This window comes from Pezoporus occidentalis, unplaced genomic scaffold (genome assembly GCF_034315485.1).
Source record: "Pezoporus occidentalis ecotype Australia unplaced genomic scaffold, CSIRO_AGI_Poc_V1 ctg200, whole genome shotgun sequence".
Classification (NCBI taxonomy): Eukaryota; Metazoa; Chordata; class Aves; order Psittaciformes; family Psittacidae; genus Pezoporus; species Pezoporus occidentalis.
Window position 1 is genome coordinate 775,818 of NW_026913857.1, and position 18,604 is coordinate 794,421.

At 43.0% G+C, this 18,604-nt stretch overlaps 1 protein-coding gene across 1 annotated transcript in view; it reads right to left on the reverse strand.

Annotated features, from left to right (window-relative positions):
* Nucleotides 1-14,733: 14,733 nt before the first annotated feature.
* The window catches only part of TMEM260 (transmembrane protein 260), a 34,643-nt gene continuing 30,772 nt past the window's right edge, over nucleotides 14,734-18,604 (reverse strand). The window contains exons 12-16 of the mRNA XM_062618444.1: nucleotides 18,432-18,580; nucleotides 17,445-17,621; nucleotides 16,840-16,893; nucleotides 16,328-16,418; nucleotides 14,734-15,258 (exon numbers count right to left, since the gene is read on the reverse strand). Coding sequence (XP_062474428.1) covers nucleotides 14,986-15,258; nucleotides 16,328-16,418; nucleotides 16,840-16,893; nucleotides 17,445-17,621; nucleotides 18,432-18,580 — 744 coding nt within the window. The 3' untranslated portion in view covers nucleotides 14,734-14,985. The remainder of the gene's footprint in view (nucleotides 15,259-16,327; nucleotides 16,419-16,839; nucleotides 16,894-17,444; nucleotides 17,622-18,431; nucleotides 18,581-18,604) is intronic.

Here is an 18,604-nt window from a genome sequence, read left to right on the forward strand (position 1 = left end):
TGAGATCTAATCGCTCCTTAAGCTGTGGCTTTATTCAAATCTGGATCACCAATAGGGCTCAGGATGTAAATGAACTGCAAAGAGAAATAAAGCAAAGGAGAAAAAAAAAACCCAAATCTATGATAGCCCTTTCCTTCAACCATTTGATTCCCAAGTCCTTATCAGCCAATTAATGCATACTAAAACTTTAGTGGCAGTCTCAGTTTAACAGACCTAATAGCTACAGCAAGTCCCAAGCATTAGCCAAACAAAACACACTTTCAGCAGCCTTAATATGAGACTGAAAAAAGGTCAAAATAGACAGGCTTTACAGAGTAAATCCTGAAGATCCATTCTAATTTCCACTCAAGGATCTTTTAAGCAGTTCTTGGATGCTCTTTATGGTACTTTGATCCAAGCATAGTTTCATTAAAACTTTGTGGCTTGGTATTTTTAAACCTGACAGCTTCACTAAACTAGTTCTCAAAATGTTAGCTAAGCCGCTATGCATAAAACTACTTTACTGTCATGGTTTCTTCTAATATCACCTAAGTACAGGCTGTTGCAATTTGAAAATGAACCTTTTCTACATTCACTAGATCTCAGCTTGGGAATTTTTGCTTTCACACTTGAAGGCTGTTTCTCAGTATAAAGGGAAGGTGCTGCCTTACCTCCTTCTTCTCCCCCTCCTTGAAACCTAAAACTAAAATTAGCTGCTGTACCTTATTTGTTCTGGAAGCAAGTTACACAGTACTTCTATCCACTGTGGTTTCCAATTGCAGGATTAACACTGGATGCTAAAAAAACACCCTCAAAAAATAACAAAACATTAAATGGTGGTTTAAAATTCAATTTAATGATGGCAGGATAAATTCCCTAAAGACCTAGGAAAACAAATGTTACTTCCCTACTTCATAACATGGCATGTTAATGGATCTGATTTAACTGCCACAGATAAAAAACCCTGGATCTCCAGAGATTGTCCTTTGCTCCCCTGAAAATGAGGATGGCTGAAAGGTTAGGCGACAATTTTCTTCCCTTCACCTGGTGTTCACAAAAGCCTTGATTTCTCAACGAGCTTTTGTGGTGAGTTTCTTTACAGTAGTAAAGAGAATTACAGAATGATGGCTCCAGAAGAGGCTGGGCTGAGTTTCTGAGAGAAAATATACACAAAGGATTATTTAAAAAAATAATAACGAAACTGAGGTGATGGGCTTCACACAGGCACCCTGTCCAGCCCTGCTCCGATCTGAGCCAAGATCTGGGCCAAGATCCCACTAACATTCATGGAAGCAATTCGGCCAGTGTTGGGTCAAAAAAAACCATCAAAACTTGCAAGAGAGTCCCAAAAACTTCTCTGGGCTGTCAGGTGGGAGACTGCTTCCACGTGTGGTGGACATTTAAGGCCAAGACAGACATTTAAGACCAAACCAGGAGCTTATTTGTGTAATCACACATGGAAGTGCAAAGTCTCTTATCTGCATAGTCACTTCCTGTTCCACATGGGTGTATCATGCTGGTATGGGCCTGATGCCAGTTTTAACCACAACCCAATGGTCCTCTAAGGCTGCCTCTAGCATCTGAGCCCAGAATCTCATCCTCCAGCCTCACTGCTGGCCCCAACACCACCAACAAAGGGGGAAGAAGTGAGCATGAAGCCCTTCAGCATCCAAAACCTCATGAGATATTCGTGGACTGGGAAAACAGCTTGTCCCATTGAACATTTCTTGGGCAAGGGTTCTTTCCAGTAGCTAAAGGGGGTCTACATGAAAGCTGGAGAGGGACTTTTGACAAGGACATGCAGTGACAGGACAATGAGAATGGCTTTAAGATAAAAGAGGGTAGATTTAGATATAGAAGAATTTCTTCCCTGTGAGGATGGTGAGGCCCTGGCACAGGGTGCCCAGAGAAGCTGTGGCTGTCCCATCCCTGGCAGTGTTCAAGGCCATGTTGGATGGGTCTTTGAGCAACCTGGTCTAGTGGAAGGTGTCCCTACCCATGGCAGAGGGTTGAAACTGGATGAGCTTCAAGGTACCTTCCAACCCAAACCATAATTATATGATACCGTGTTACAGGAAAGACCACTAAATCTTTACTCTTTAATTCCCTCAGATGCTCTCTCAAAAAAAACATGCTAATTACTTATTTTGTGAGCAGCCGCTGCTCAGTGGGTTGGGATGAGACTGTCCCACTTCTTCCTTACTCCCCATCACCTGGCAGAAATGGTTTGGTGGTTTTTCACTGCTTCACACACCTCTGACGGGTCAGCAGAAAATCCTGTCAACTGAATGTCTGACAAAAGCATCCTGATGTCAGGTATAAAGAATGCCACCTACAGCTTAATGTCTGCAAAAACCCCTCCGACTTCGGGCAAACAATGAACGTTTTTGTCTTCTTAATGCCCGGTATGCAATCGAGTGGAAATGCTACTTCCATCCTTAATCTACAAATGAAATTAAAGTTGTTGAAAGACACATGATAAACCAGGATCCTTTGTTCCTTACAGAAGAGGGGAAAAAAATTGAAACCACTAAACATTTTAGCAGATTTACTAAATTTCCAATTAAATCTGGAATTATGGAAGAGCCTGTATCGCTCTCTCACTCCATATTGTATTTGAATAAAGTAGGTTAGACGTGGTGCTCCCTCCACCCACCCACCAGAGCAGGAATATTAATGAAGCAGATCCATCTCCAGCATGCTGGGCCAGCAGGGATGCTCAGGCATCTCTGGGCCCAAGCATGTGGGAAGGGCTGGTTTATAGGGGAACGGCCTCAGCTACCCAGAGGGAGTGGGATATGCTAGGCAAGAGCACCCTCTGCCCGCTGGCAGGAGGGTCTAGCTCTATTAACATGCCCCCCATCCCTCCCCCTTCTTCCTTTTGCTGAGGAAAGGTCACGGGAAGCAGCTTACACAAGCCAGATGAGGTGGAGACCAAATCAGGACCAAGATTATGCGTCAGGGACTTAAAGGCAGGAGTGCAAGAACAGTGCACAATGCTTTCTGCCCATTTCTAGCCCTTCCTCTCATCCGTCAGAATGTTGGCCATGATTAAAGATAATGGTGTCCCCTCTCAAGGGTTTCCAAGGTATGTGGCCAAGTTGGCTTGGATTTGGTCAAAAAGGTTTGAGACCTGGACAACTCTTCCAAACTGGTCTGGTTCTGTTTGAAGCTGAAGGGAAAAAGGATGCAGTAGTTGGCCCTCATGGGAGACACAACCTCACCGTCCCTTTGTCTACTTAGGGGAAAGATGGGATTTTGGAAAATGTTTCCTGTCACCTGGTGAAACCCGAGCTTCAGAGGAGATTCATGCACCCACTTCCAAGTTTCTCCTCATTGTCCACCAGGATGAATCAGAACATGCCACTCACTTCTCCTACTTACTCTGTGCTGGGTTGTGTGGCTGCCTGCTCAGCGCACACCTTCACTGTAACCCTGGGCAGCTCTTGGCACACCAAGCCTTCCTCAGAGGGACCAGAAGACAGTCATGTGGCACAGGAGGGACTCACAAAAATTGCCTTTGCCTCATGACTAGCCGCGGATCACTTTGCTTCCTTCTGCTTGGTCTCTGCTCTGGTGGCTTGTCGCAGTGCTCAGGGCAGGCTCACACCTCTTTCTTCTACCCTCAGGCACCATCTTGAACAGGAGTAGGTAGCTTCTTGGTACCACTAAAGCAAAATAACAGAGGAAGATTTGTTTATTGCCTTGTGTAGCAGCTAAAGTTAGTACAAACCTTTGCCCTGGCACAGAGCAGTTGAGAGTAAGGCCAAAGAAAGCAGCAATTGCGCTTATTTTCTCCTCTTAAAAACAGCTCAATTGGTCTATTGCAACTTATTCCTGCTGTCTCTATTCATATATTTTCTTCTAGGCAGGTGCCAATTGATGCTGCACATTTGTTTTGAGTGGAATATACCAGCAGGCCTGAGGTCTAACATGTTTTTTTAGTCATATTTAGCTTATACACACATCTGTATTAGGCTTGTTTTTTCACAACCTTGTATACATCAAGAGAGCTAAACAGTGTGATTTGCTTCTGGTCAGAAAATGCAAATTCCAGCTACAGAAGGGTTTGCCACCTTGTGTGGGATTTCCTACGCTGCAGATACCCGCTCCTGAGCAGGCAAACTGGGCTCCCTCCAGTGCTGATCAAGAGAAGGGGACTCCCAGCCATGCAATAATCCAGATCTCCCTGGGATCTCTGCCTTGGGATGGGATGAACCACCCAGTGCTGTGCCAACTGGGATGCAGTCTGGTCCCCTTCCTGGGCTGCTGGGAAGAAAGAAGGTTGACCTGCAAAGGGGATCCCTCAAGGGGAGATTTGGAGAGCTTTCTCATGCTCTGCTGCTCGCACCCTGGAGATACAGTCAGGAAGCAGGTCAGGATATGTTCCATTTTCTGTAAGACATTAGTAAAGCTGAGAAAGTAGAGACAGCTGTAGGAAATTCAAGGGGAACTTGCACAGATGTTAAGTTACTACTGCAGGGGTGTGCTGACCTTCCAGAATCAACTTCCAACCTGAGCTGGACATGACTGGAAACCATGGAAAGGTTTCCATGATGTGCCTCAGGATCAGGGAAGGAGTGGGAGAGCAGTGACATGGGGCCTTCCCAACAGATGGGAGCTGTAAGGCAGTCTGGGGGAGTGTAGGCTAGCAATGACAGCTCAGAGACAAGCTGTGTTAGCAAAATCCTCATCTTCTCCACCATCTCCCAGCATGATGCTCGTGACCTTGGAGGAGACCATAAGGCAAGTAACTAATTTTTGTTCTTCCTATAATTAGTATGATTTTATATTTTTAGAATTTAGGTCTGAAAATTCAGGGGTGGGTATTTTTAAAAATAAAATATATGACTTCTCATTTTGAATAGGGATAGTTTCCATTTTAAAATGGACCTATAAGGAAGAGGGCTGTGAAACAGAAAGGCTCAAATAATCCTCCAAATGAGGCAAAACATTTCATTGCTGGCTGAGTTGAGCATCACAAGTAAATGTTTCAAGAGCAGAAAAAATGACCTAGTCTAATCTAAACCAACTGCCCTCCAAATAATTTCCAGAATACCTAGTGGGAATTTCTCCTTGCCAGTGCTATGAGAGTGGTAGAAATACCCACTATTATCAACATGACCTGAATACCTCAGTGGGAGATGGACAGCCCAAGACACTCTCACATTCACCTTGGCTAATGTTGGAGGAAGAGCTGCAGAGAGGTCTCCAATGAAGGATACAGATAGGCTAACAAGAGTGCTTTGCCAGAGAAACATTCCCAGTTCCATGAGATTGTGGAGAGCAAACAGCCTCTTCTTACCAAGTGAAGGGGACACAAAACCTCTTGTAATGGGTTTAGTCAATCTCCATGGCTTTTACTCCCTCTAAGGGTGTTCTGGGTTCAGCAGTAGCAGTCATTTTTTCTCTTTCTTAGTAGCTGGTTCAGTGCTGTGGTTTTGACTTTTGGCCTGGGAACAGCGCTGATAACACCGATGTTTTTAGTTGCTGCTCAAATATTTAGTCTGAACAAGGACTTTGTGAGTCTCATGCTCCGCCAGGGAGGAAGGGAAGCTGAGAGGAAGCAGAGACAGGACACCTGACCCAAACTAGCCAAAGAGGTATTCCATACCACAGCACATCATGCCCGGAATGTAATTGGGAGTTACCCAGAAGGGCACTCACTGCTCGGTCGGGCTTGGTCGGGCTCAGTCAGAGGGTGGCATTGTATTCTCTTCCCTTGTTATTTCCCTTATCATTATTGTTATTGGTGGTAGCAGCAGTGATTTGTGTTGTACCTTAGTTACTGCACTGTTCTTATCTCAACCCGTGAGAGTTACATTCTTTCGATTCTCCTTCCCATTCCTCTGGGGGCCAGGGGGGGAGGGAAGAAGGGGCAGGGGAAGGAGTGAGCGAGCAAGACTGCATGGCTGACTGGGTTTTAAACAGTCCCATGACAGTTCTTTTTGGTCAATGCCCATCCTGTGGAGCGATGCCTGGCCACAGACACATATGTAAGCCAGAGAAGTTTCATGATCAATGATTCTATTGTATTACAAGTCATTAACATAAAGTACAATGAGACAAGACAAAGGGGAAAAGGAACTACCTGCTAGTGGGATAGGGAAGCCACTGCTGTAAATTTCCAACATATCGGATGAAGCTCCATTGAAAGGGAAAGGCCTTCCCTCCTCCTCAGACCCTGCACCTCCAGTTCTGCGGGTCTTTGGTCACTCACCCAACAGCAGCACCCATTGCTCTCCTTAGAGTTGTGGGTTCCCACCTCTCGCCAGTCTCAAGCTTGGTAGAAGGTGTAGGAGGCATCTGGGGTCTGAGGGACAACCTTGCCTACCCAGCAATGATTGCACAATGGCTTGGGATTGTGAGAGTTCTTGCCTGGTTTCTTCTTGTGGAGATCTACAAGTAGATCTTGGACCCTACCAGCCTGGATCGGTGGACTAAGTGATGTCTTTCCCTAAGAACAGAGTCAGCAGATGTCCAGGACAACTTGCTCCTGCAGGTCTTGTAGGCATTACCATGGGCAGCATTGAGTTTACAAAGCTGCCAATCCCATACCTTTCATCAGCACTTAATTCACAAAAAAAAAAAAAAAAAAAAAAAGAAAAAGAAAAAGTGCTATACCAGCCCTTAAAAGCTTTGGAGCTGCATTTCTCGTGGCTGCAATAACACTTACTTACAATATGGACTCTAACTGCTTTTTATGTAACTGCTGCTCTTAATCAGCTCAGTGTTAGCAACTCTAACCTGCTTTTGCTTGATTTATTTTATTTCTAAAACAAACATAGATTTACAATCTCTCTGATTTCCCAGCTTTTATGCCACTCCACTGAGGCACTTTAAACATCTCATTTATCTCCCATACGTTGGGAAATTACAACCCCCTCCTCTCCAAAACAAACAACGAAGCAAAAAACCTCCAGCTAAAACCTACACAGTTGGAAAGTGTTGATTTAAACAATAACCCTGAAACAAGATAGGGAGAGACCAGAACATGAACACAGACTTCTTTCTTTTTTTTTTTTCTTGCACAGATTGAGCTCTGAGGTTGTTTGCATCAAATCTTAACTTGTTCCAAGGCAGCACCTATTTATATGTTGTGAAACTGGAAGGAAGCAGTGTAAAATATATTTTTTCAGTCGTTTGAGAAAGACTGCACTGTTCAATTTGTTCTAGCACACGTTTCCCTCTCCTTCCCTTCCTCCCCATTTCATCCATACTTGTGCAAAGGGAGCTGGAAGCAGTGGGAATAATCTGAATTATTGGGCTTTCCAAAGGAGGTTTGGGTGGGAAGCACGTTAACATTTTTTTCTGATCTGTATGTCTAAGGAAAAAAATTCTTCCCTAATCAGACAGATGATTTAAGGGTTATGCTTGTTCCTGGTTGATGTGTTTGGTGAATACAAACAAATATATCTAAGAAGAGTATCTACCATTTAGTACTAGTGAAAGTAATGTCTTACTCTGTTTTCCTAATTGCATAAATAACTGAATGCTATAATAGCAGATTTCAGAAAAAAATTCCTTGGTTTAGACTTCTTTTACATCTTTTCCCCATCTCTCTCCTGAGAGATTCTTTATGCTACAAAATGTGAAACTAATTGGAAACTTTTCGGTTACTATTTTGTTATATATAAAGAAGCAGCTCACATTGTACCATAAATAAGAGACAATATTCCTCTCCTTATTATTAACTTCAACCTTTTTCTTTTTTTTTTCTTTTTAATTCTGTAATGACGTTTTTATTTACCCACAGAAACCCATGTGAAAATATTGCTGGAAGACCACAATACTACAACATGCATCACCTCCCTGTTAGCAATCAAGGTTTGAATTTTTAGTTCAAGATATCCTCCAAATACTGAACCAGTTCACTGTACTTTAAAGAGCAAACCCAGCAATTTAACAAAACATCAAGCAGGCAAAACATCAAAGTCTCCTATGTATTGATGGTGCAGGGAGGAACAGTTATAAGTCTAAGCTCTCCATTCTAGATCACATCCCCAGATGTAAATAAGCACACAATCATGTTGCTACATATTTTTACAGAAATAATTACAAACAGCCTTACCAGCGCCTGCGAATTCGGCCCGCACACATCTTTTATCTGTTGTGCCCTCTGCTGGAAAGAGCACACAAGGCAAGCAATGTTATTTCCAATTAATTTTTGGCATCATCACTTGGCATCTGCTTTAGGAATGCAAAGCGTGAAATTTGTAGTAGCAGGTTTAATATTTGATCTAGCCAAAAATATTTTTGCTACAAGGACTTACCTTTGGTAGTGTTTTCCTCCCCGCTTCCCTCCTCCTCCGCTCCGTGTTGTTTCATTGCCACCGAGCCTTGTTTACGGTCCAAACGAAAAAATCTGCCACCGAATGCCATACATGGCAGGAATAATTTCATGCTGTGCAAAATTTGTTTCATTTCACATCCTGTAAGAATAATTACTTAGCATAATGCCACTTAAGCTGTATTTCTAGCTGCAAACATTAAGGAAATGGTAAAAAGCTAGATCCTAGTTGGGAGAAAAAAAAGGTATTTAGGGGTCCCCAGGGTTTCTTAAAACTAGTCACTTTTAACACCAGGAACCACAAGAAGAATTAAAATGTTATAAATGATGTCACTGAATTTAAAATCACCATAAACTCCAATATTTTCAATGATATTCAAGGTCACCCATGTACTGGGGACCTTGACAGGACACTGCCTTCAGAAATAGAGGTCAAAACACCTGGTCCATATTGCCCGTGTTTCTCATGGTTTTTGCAATTAAATTTATTTGAAGATGACAGTTACCAAAACAGTTTTAAATAAAATGGCAAGTGAAGCAGCTGAATCTTCCTCATGTCATCAACCCTAATTTTTATGTGATGGAAAATGGGACTCAGTAGGTTTGTAAGAGAGCCAATGTGATGGATGAGTAGGGTGCATTGCCCAAGTATCAGGATAAGTTGTGCAAAAAATACCTTAGCACTTGAGGGTTGTGTGACACACCCTGCAAAAGGAGACTCCCAGAGGAGAGAAAAAACTTCATTCTTATCTAGTCAGAATTATTCATGGTTCACTGTTACCTTCTAGCAAACCAGACCAAAGTCTTCAATCATATGCAAGACTGGCGTGGTCTAATTGAATTCTTTCAATTAAGGTTAAAGATCAAAATTATGATTGTGATTCTAAAAAAAACCAAAGCCACAGTTTTCCAGATGCCAAACCACAGCTTGCAATCAAGTAGTGATTTCTTGATTTTCCTTTTCCAAATGTTGTCAGGAAATAATCACTTACAGAGAACTTCCCTTGAGAAGTACCTTATCACCCTCAGTTTTGAATCAGCAATAGCAATGCTTGTGTATAGCCAGGATCCAAGCTGACCTTCATCTTCCTTGAGACCACAGTGTCTCTTCCTCCTCCACCAGGAAAACCCACTTTTGTTGCAGTTTGATGAACAAGGATTTACTGATAAAATTAACTGATAACCAGTATGTTTGTTTTGGGTTTGTACAACACGACAAAAGGCAAAACCTCAGGTTTGTTAGAAGCAGGCTATGAAGGATTGCTGGAGACTGTCAATCACAGCGTAACATCTCCAACCAGCCCTCTGCCGGCACAAATTCCCCCAGCTCCACTCATCTGAATAAAGTTATTTCAATTTATACTCATTCCTTGCTTTCACTCTGTTTTGAAAAAGCCTTTATTGAAATGTCAAGTTTGAATATAACAGGAGTGTCAAGAGGCAGCAAGGGAGACATAATAAATTTTAGGGAAAAAATGGCAACAATTTGGGCACACAAGTCCTTCTTCTGGCCTGAAATAGGCAGCGAATCCTCCCAGGGGAGGCTTTACGAGCAGGGCTGTTCTTGAAATGCCATTTTTTAAAGTGGCTTTGCTGCTAAAGCTCAGGACATGACAAAAACAGGTCATACAAACCATTCAAAACCATGCTCCTCTTAGGTGTTTTTCCCCAAAGTCCAGCAAGCTGCTGTATCTAACCAGCAGCATTATGCTACAACTCTAAAATACCCAGGAGCACTCAAACACTCCCATAGAAGGGACTACACATGGACGTGGTGCCAGTGGTGTCCTCCATCCTCACTGCGTAGCCCTTCATAGCCATGGAGCCAGGCAGCATCTCACAGCCACCTGTCAGGGGCAGATCCAAACCAAACAGCCTTTCAGAGGGTACTGACAATGATGTCTTCATTCCCTACTGCTAGCGGTGCAGGAGCTTTAGCTGCCTGTTTGTTCAAGTAGCACTGTGCCAAGCTCCTGGTCCTGGAAGTCCCTGGAGAGATGGTGAGAGCTCTGGCATGGGTGGACTTTGCCAGGGTACATACATTGGCATCCCACTGGGAGATGCTATCCTTAATGTAGGCACCTTGTATCATGAGTCCCCCACATGCAGATGCTGAAGAACAGATCAGTAGGATTTTGTGCTCTAAAATCCCCAGCTTGACGTCTTCCAGGCTGAGGTGGCCCATGACACTGTCACCATGTACAAGATGGATTTGCAAACTGACAAAAGTTTTTTTCTTTATTTAAAATATGCAGTGAGAGACAGGGAGAGAAGAGAGGGCAGTAAGTACGTTCAAATTAATGCAACATTTACCAAAATCAACATTAAAAACAATTCATAAGAGAACATCTGTCTCTACACTGAAATATTTCCCATTAATACCACCATCAAACCCAGGGATGACTAGAGGGCAACCAGAATTGTCCACAGGCACATAGAAACCTCAGCACCACTCTGCTTGAACCTTGAGCGGTTGCAAACTGTCAAGAACAATGATGCCACCTTACAGATCATCTCCCAGGCTGCTTTTGGGAAGCCTAGCCCATGAGCAGGTTTTGGTAATGCACATGTACACACATAAAGACATGCATTTCAACTGCATTCCAGGATGGATCGCCTGAGCCTTGTCTGGCTCCCTGACTCTCTTTTAAAGAGCAAATAAAAGTTGCCAACATCCTCATGAAAGACAAGCCTAGCAATTTAGCAGTTGCATCTTTTAATATTTTCTTAATTTTTTTAAACACTGCATTGAAACCCAACAGGATTTTTGGGTTTTGTTTTAATGGCAAGGCAAAAATTTGCTGATCCTCCCCGAGGCGAAGTTACTTTCAAGTCAGTGAAAGTTCTTGGCCCGTGATGAAAAGTCTTTGCCAATTAGCGCTCAACAACTTCAATTCATCCCTCCTGGTTCAAGATGAGTAGGAACCTAATAAGGCTGCGATAAAAGGGCAAAAGGCACCGAGTACCCAAAGGGGATTAATGGGCTCTTCCATTTATTTGTCTTCCTAACAGCTGAACTGTTACAAGTATTGATGGTCTTCAAAGGCTTGGGCGCTGGGGTCTCCAATGGCCATCTCCAGCTCCCTAGCCCCGAGGGGTGAGGGCTTCCCCCTGGGCGATGCCAAAACCAACAAAGCCCCGGGGATCAGGTAATGAAACTTCAGCTTCCCCCCACCCCTCCCTTCTTTGAGATTTATTTACTGGCAGCTGACAAGGGGCAAATTCAGCTGGAATTGTGTAGTCAAGGCCCTGTCAAGCCTTCAGAGGCACCCTTATGTCGAATCACCTTCCTGACTGGCATGTAGCTGAAAAGCCCTCGGCGCTGGTCCTTAACAGCTCCCGACAGCACAAAGGACACTCCAGACAGATGCCTACATGGCATCCTGCAGCATTTTAAAAGAGAATTAGTGGTTTTAATTATGGTCGTCGTATGAAAGGAAACCATGCAAGCTCGGCAGGAGACCTTTGATCAAACCCTTTTGCTAGCACAATGCCGCGGAACTGTGACTATTCCTAGCAAGGGGCCTTTTCTTGCTGAATGACTCACCAGTGATCTTTGAATGCAGACAAGTTCCTTGCCCTCCCTCTTCATTAGTGAGCATTTCTATACAGGCCCTATATAGTACGTGGAGTCTTGGAGCTATACAATGGGGGGGGGGGGAAGAATCCCTACAGATTCTGGCCTCTACTTAGGAAGTGCTGAAGGACTCTGAGTGACTTTATTCATTAAAACAGGTTGCTATTAATTAACTGTCATAATAAAATAAAGAACTATTATTTGCATTTCTTAGTGTGCTCCCTTTAGTAATATGTATAAAAGATGCTTGTAACAAAAATGAATTTATAAGGGAGAAAAAACCCTCAGAAGTCTCTCCCCCCCCCTTCACCCTTCCCAATTCTCCTTTATTTATTTATTTTTTCTTAAGGTCTAGGCAGCAGGAGCCTGACTAATTATTAGGACCAGTTTTGCAAGAGAACACAGAGGTAAAACACAAATATGAAAGTAATTAGGAAAACGTAAAATCCTGTTTACTTGGCAACCTATTCATGCAACTGAGACTAACGAAGAGCAAATCAGCTTTACTTGTTTGATAAACTTCAGGGTGCCACCTAAGAGGAGCTGATAAAAATTAAACTTCTGCCAGCATCCCTCAGCATCACCTTTTAGTGAATCAGCTCAGAAACGACTACACAACCGTTTTGTCTGCAAGCACCAGCAATGTCATGTGAGCAGATTCACAGGAGGAATTCTGTAACTTCCATCGCTGTTAAATATTAAACCCTTCGTGAGCGGCTGTCACGGGTATCTTCAAGCTGAACACGTAGCACAGACACCCATATCACACGTGTACACAATTTGTACAGACATGGCACACGTGAATAGCACAGTTGCAACCACTTCTGTTTTGCTCCCTAAAAATGCATCCCATTCTCACTGCTCTTCACAGCTGGGAAGGCTTTTGCTCATGGGAAAGTTCTCATAGTTTGCATCACTGGTTATTACAATACATGACGATACATTACTTGACGCAGGCTGCAGGCTGGAATACCTTTGTCCAGCCCCTCTTTTCTCCCAAGTAGATAGTGGAATCCACAAAAGCTTCCAATTATTTCAAGACTATGCAGCTAAGGAGGAGCATCTAATCAAGATAAAGAAAACCCTCAGCTCAGTATATTTGCTTGAATGGATTTTCAATAATGCAGGTAACAAAAGCATTCAAAAATTGGATTCCTAATGCTTTTCTGCTAGGCTGAAGGACTGACTCTGAGAAAGGAAAAGAAAGCCAGCCCTGAGAAAGCTGCCCTGAGGAATGTATGATATTCCTCTGCTCTGTACAAACACTTAATGTGGGGATTGAGAAAAAGGAAGAGATTTAAGTGAGGCATGGTCAACCTGAAATGTAGTCAATTACAACACAAAGAGTTAAAATGACACCCCTGAACTGCTCTTCTTCCTTCTTTCCCCTCTGCTTTGTAGCTTTGCAACCCAGAAGCTGTAGTTCTGTTTCTTCTTATTGCTCATTTCTTATCTGCTGTTTGTACAGGAATCATTTATAGAAGTAAAGGGGGAATACCTATGGAATCAAACTAAGAAAATAAATCAGAATGAGAGGGAGAAAAATAAAGGATGTTATTTTGCAACTGGAGTAAGACTCCTAGAGGGCAGCTTCAGTTTTATACAGGCAGCATTCCTTGAAAACCAGTCTGGGAAAATCAGCACTTGGAGACAACTTTTAAAAGGATCTATTAGGGTTAGTATCCACACGAGCCTAAATCTGCAACTACATGAACCTCAAATTACAGATCAACAGAGCATCCACATGCAACACCCCTTGCTGCTGCACACATCCTAATCTGTTCCTCCAAGCCTCTGGGAAGCTTTCCAGAGGTACCACTTGATAACATGACATGTACAGAAGCACTTCTTCCTTCTCCTAAAATTTTACTATGAATCCTAAAATGAAATCCCAGCCTGGCAGCAATTTGTCTGCTATAAAACACTGGGCTGAGATTTCACATAACCACAGAACAAAGGATGAAAATTTAGATAAACACAACTTTCCAATAACAATACTAAAGTTTTGGATCTATTTTATGCATATGAAGTATATGTTAATTGACAACATTTTGGAAAACATGCTGTTTTATGCTTTTTGTTGTTGAAAATAAGTAGCTGAGCTCTTGTTAACCAAGTTGCTTGACTTTTGTGGCAGATTAAAAAGCAGGATGGATTCACGCTCCATTCTTCTGGTTAAAGCCCCTGACATCTCTAAAATTGCAGTTCTGGCATCCCCAGTACCTGTGAGGATGTGGCAGAGTAAATGTAGTACATGCTTGCAGAGGAAGAGGCCACAGCACAAACGCCATGAGCTCTGGGGAGTGCAGCATTCCAAGGGAGCCGCTCTTGTGTCCCCATGCAGGGTGGCAGCATCACAGTCTCTCTCTGCCCCAGGTGGAGGCAGGTGCCGGAGATGCCCCACTGCTATCTAGGGTCACGGTGCTCTGCAAGGGAAAATACCCAAGTTGATTTCTCACTAATGGAAAACTAGAGCAGTAAAGTCTATCACAACATAAAATCCCAGTGCAATAAAAATAACCATTCCTGCAAAGCAAGGGAGGCAGAATGAGCTGAGTTGGTATCTACACACCATCCCATGCCAGGAGGGATGCATCATGTCTGCAGCATCCCTGGGCAACAGGCACAGCCACGGGACAAAGCACATCTGAAACAGCAAGCCATCAGGCTCCCATGAAGGGCACCATCCCACATACTTGTCCTGATGGAAACCTACCTAACCAAACTGCCCCATGAGCACCTACATAGCACAGCTAAAGAAAAATGGCTCAGTAACACTTAAAGGCTACATGTTTTGTATCTACAAAAGATGCCACATTAATTAAAAAATTAAAAAAGCTTCACAGTACATCAGACTTACAGGTTTCTTTTAAGAAGAAAACTCTCCTTTTTGAAACAGAGTAATTTATTTAGTGATGAGCTGTTTTCCACACACACAGAACAACACAAACAGTTCATCTGGCAACAGCAATCAAAAGACCAAACAACAGTTCCTGCAGAAGCAACCACACTTGATTTCCTCTTCACTGACACCTCTGGCACTTTTTAAAACCATTCTCACGTTGTCAAGGCCTAATTCAGATTTTAAGTCCTGACTTCAAAATTTCGGCACTTCAGCACCCAGGTGGAGGACTGGGTGCTACCCAGCTCCCCGCCTCACATCTTCTTTCATTTTCCTCAGCCCCTGCAGCTCTTTCTTCAGGTGCTTCACAGCCTGCAGAATATCCTGCCGCTGGGGATCATCCTCCGCTTTCTCAGTGTACAGAAGGAAATGTTTCACAGTTTCAGAGAGCAACACTTCAGGATCCACATCCACCTGATGGAGACGCAACATCCTCTCACAGGCGATGGCGTAGTTTTTGTGCCAGTTCACTGGGTGATTTGGATGAGAGTTGACAATTTCTTTGTACGACTGTTAAAGGGACAAAAAAAAAAGCCCAGGGGGGGACAAATTAATTGAACGAAGGGGACCAACAGCTCTTAACAGTGCTTTAAAACTGCCTGTAAAGGAACAGATGCTATTTATACATCCAAGTCCAGAGTGCTTCTGTAACTCACTCTGTTTGCTATGCAATGTGCGATAGCGTGAATCAGAAATCCAAGGGGGGGCTGAAATGTTTCCCTTCCTATGGCAGCTGTTTGTTTTGAAACATTACAGATGATCATGATAACCCCACCGCACATTATGCACTTCCCCGAGAGAGGCATTACACCAGGCTGGGGAAAAAGAGAGATCTAATTGCTGCGCCTGCAAAGACATTTACTCAGTATTTCAGGAGATCAGGATGTCTTCCACAGAACGTAAGCAGTCTGTTCACTTGAGTGGGAATATTCATAAACTCAACAGCAGGCACATGCCCAACAACTTTTCAGAACAGCAAAAATCACAGCAAAATGGGCAAGAGTTGAAAGGAAACTATTTGTTGACTCTTTGCTGGAGTATGAAACACTCCTCCTCTCTGCTAACCCACACTGATCGTTTTGTGTATCTGCTGGCATCTCGGGCAGTCCAGCATTTCCAGAGATACCTTCACCAGCTCATGGGTGCTATTCTTTGGTGTGAAATGCAGCAGAACTAATTTGCAGCAAGAAGACTGTCAGATTTTACACTTGCTGGCTCACATGTGTGACTGTGTAATGACAGAGGGGATAAGTGCAAAGAGGGGACTTCAGGACAAGCAATCACTTGGCATGGGTTTGAAGCCCAGCACAGACAATGTATTTACAGCAAAAGCAGGGTGTTGCCTGGTTAGCTTTGGGCATCCTCTGTGACTGAGGGGGCAAGTAGGAATGGATAAAATCCCTGAACAAATCTCTTTGAATCTGTTATGCTCCCAGTTTGGATGCACAAGGAGAAGGCAGATTACAGGACCTATGTGGAAACACACTATTTCTATGCAGCTCAGAAATTAAAAAAAAGGGGAGGGGAAAAAAAGGATGGAGACTGCAAGGAGCATTCATAGCCAGAATATACAACTTACAGTGTACGCAAATGTGTAAAGTTGTGATTTAATTTCTGCAGTGACACTGGCAGTTTCAGCAAGTTCAAATATAAAGAAAGCTGTTTTCATCCTAAGAAAAGAAGCAAAACTTCCATATAATAACTGCTTAACATAACTAGCTCACATTACACGGTTATACACATCTTCAACATGCCTGCACATGGGACAGTACACAAGCATTTCTGTTTAAGTTGGCAGTGATACAAATTTCTCTCCATAATGTATTTCTTCACCCTATGTCCCAACTACCCTTTGCTCCCTCAAGATACTTCAAGCAGAACCTTTCAGTGAACAAAACCACCACTTTCCTGAAGGACTTGCTGGAGGCCACGCTTGCTTCTTCTCATTCTGTCAACCTTTTACTTCTAAAGCTTGGCACGTTTAGATCCAAAAAGGCCATGCACTATCAAGCCACCCACTTTGGCATGTATTTACATCCCAGTGAGTTGGCATTGCCCACCAGCTGTTGGAAGGGAGCAAAGGAGAATTACCTGGCTTGCCACATCTCCTCATTGGCAACAGCTTCCCAGGAAGAAGGCTTGAAACTAAATGGGAATGAGAATAAAATTCAGCCATCAGATCTAAGCCACTGTGTTTCATCCACCACACAATCAACTTGGCAGCTACAGACCTCCCAGGCAGAAAATGACTTGTCATGAAGCCCCTGGCTCTGACGGCAGGGAATTCAGATGATCCTGTCACTCATAAAACTTTATTCCTTCATTTCCATAGAAGAAGCCTGATATACCAGGTGTTTCACAGCATCCTAGCTATCCTCAAAGTGAGAAATACTTTTTACCATCCATCCCTGTTCAACCTATGAGATTTAAAACACTGAATGTCCCAAGTCCTCAATTTTTTTTTTTTTTGGCTCCTAATCAAGTTTTAAAATTGGAATTGGCCCTAATACTTGACTAGAAATGTCCTATTTTTAACACTAACAAAAATACCACATGCAGATTCGTTGTATGTTCCAGAACACACAACATTATGGTTATTACTCATGTTTAATTTTTGTAACATTGCAATGGATGTGGCTATGCTGCTGGCAGAAGAATGATGAACAGGAAGGAGCAGAGTTGCCTCTGCTTCGTACCTGCCATAGTCTTCGGTCCAGTTATAGAGATTTCTTGTAAGATGAATCCACGCTCCTGGGTCAAACACAATATTGGAAGGAACCAACTTCTCACACGTACCCCATGGCCAAAGCGAATAGCTCCTTCTCCAGGTTGAGTCACCTTCATGAAGACCTATGCAGACAAACACTTCTTTACTGCCAAAAAAACAACAGAGAGAGCAATCGTGAAGCCATGTCAGAGACCACGGGCCACCTCACACGCTTTAGCAAACCACACAATACCACATCAAAAAAGGGTATGTCTTTGTGTCAGTCTGCAAAATAGCAAGCAAATACCCCGCCTGGCATTGCACACCTTGTGCAGTTAGCACAGAAGACACATCCCCTTCCCTATGCTTGACCTCACAAACAACCAGAAGCCATAGGAGAAGCCTGTTTCTTCCTGACAGCACCTGGCAATGCTCTTCTGCCTACCCACACTTGCAAGGCTCACCCTGGCTTGTCTAAATGCAGATGCTATTCTTATTCATGGGAGTACTAATCCTTTCTCCACTCTTACTAAGCTATTTTTATATGACGATTATTCCTGGAATACATTCATTCTATACTAATCAGCTGGCCACAACGTTCACAAAGGAGAAGCAGCAGCAATTTGCTCTCCAACCACCATCATTTTGAGTAGACAGGGAAGTTCCGTTTTTTGTGATGAATTGTATCAACAACAACAACAAAAATAATCAGTAAATACTCTCTTCTGATCACCTTCTTATTTTTCCTTCCTAAACCCCAAACCAACCTCAATAAACCATGCAACATTATATCCGGATGGAGTTACTTCTACATAGATATTTGCTTTAATTGCAAATATAATCTCAGCACCAGCGAGGAAGTCAGTGGAGAAAATTGGTCTTTTGGATGCAATAACAAGCTGTTCTATAAACCATTTCAAGAAAAAAAAAGGCTGAAGATTTTAGGCAAGCTGTTACATATGAAAGAAATGCTTACTGCTTATTTACTTTGAGGAAACGATGGAGATTAAAAGCAAGTGTCCCATCAGGTAATACTCCTTCCACAGGATTCCACCGGTTCCCAGGAAAATAAATGCCAGGTAAATGCTTTGCCAGCTTGGGTAAATACCATTCATAAGTCATCATCTATCAGCAAAAATATTGTAATTA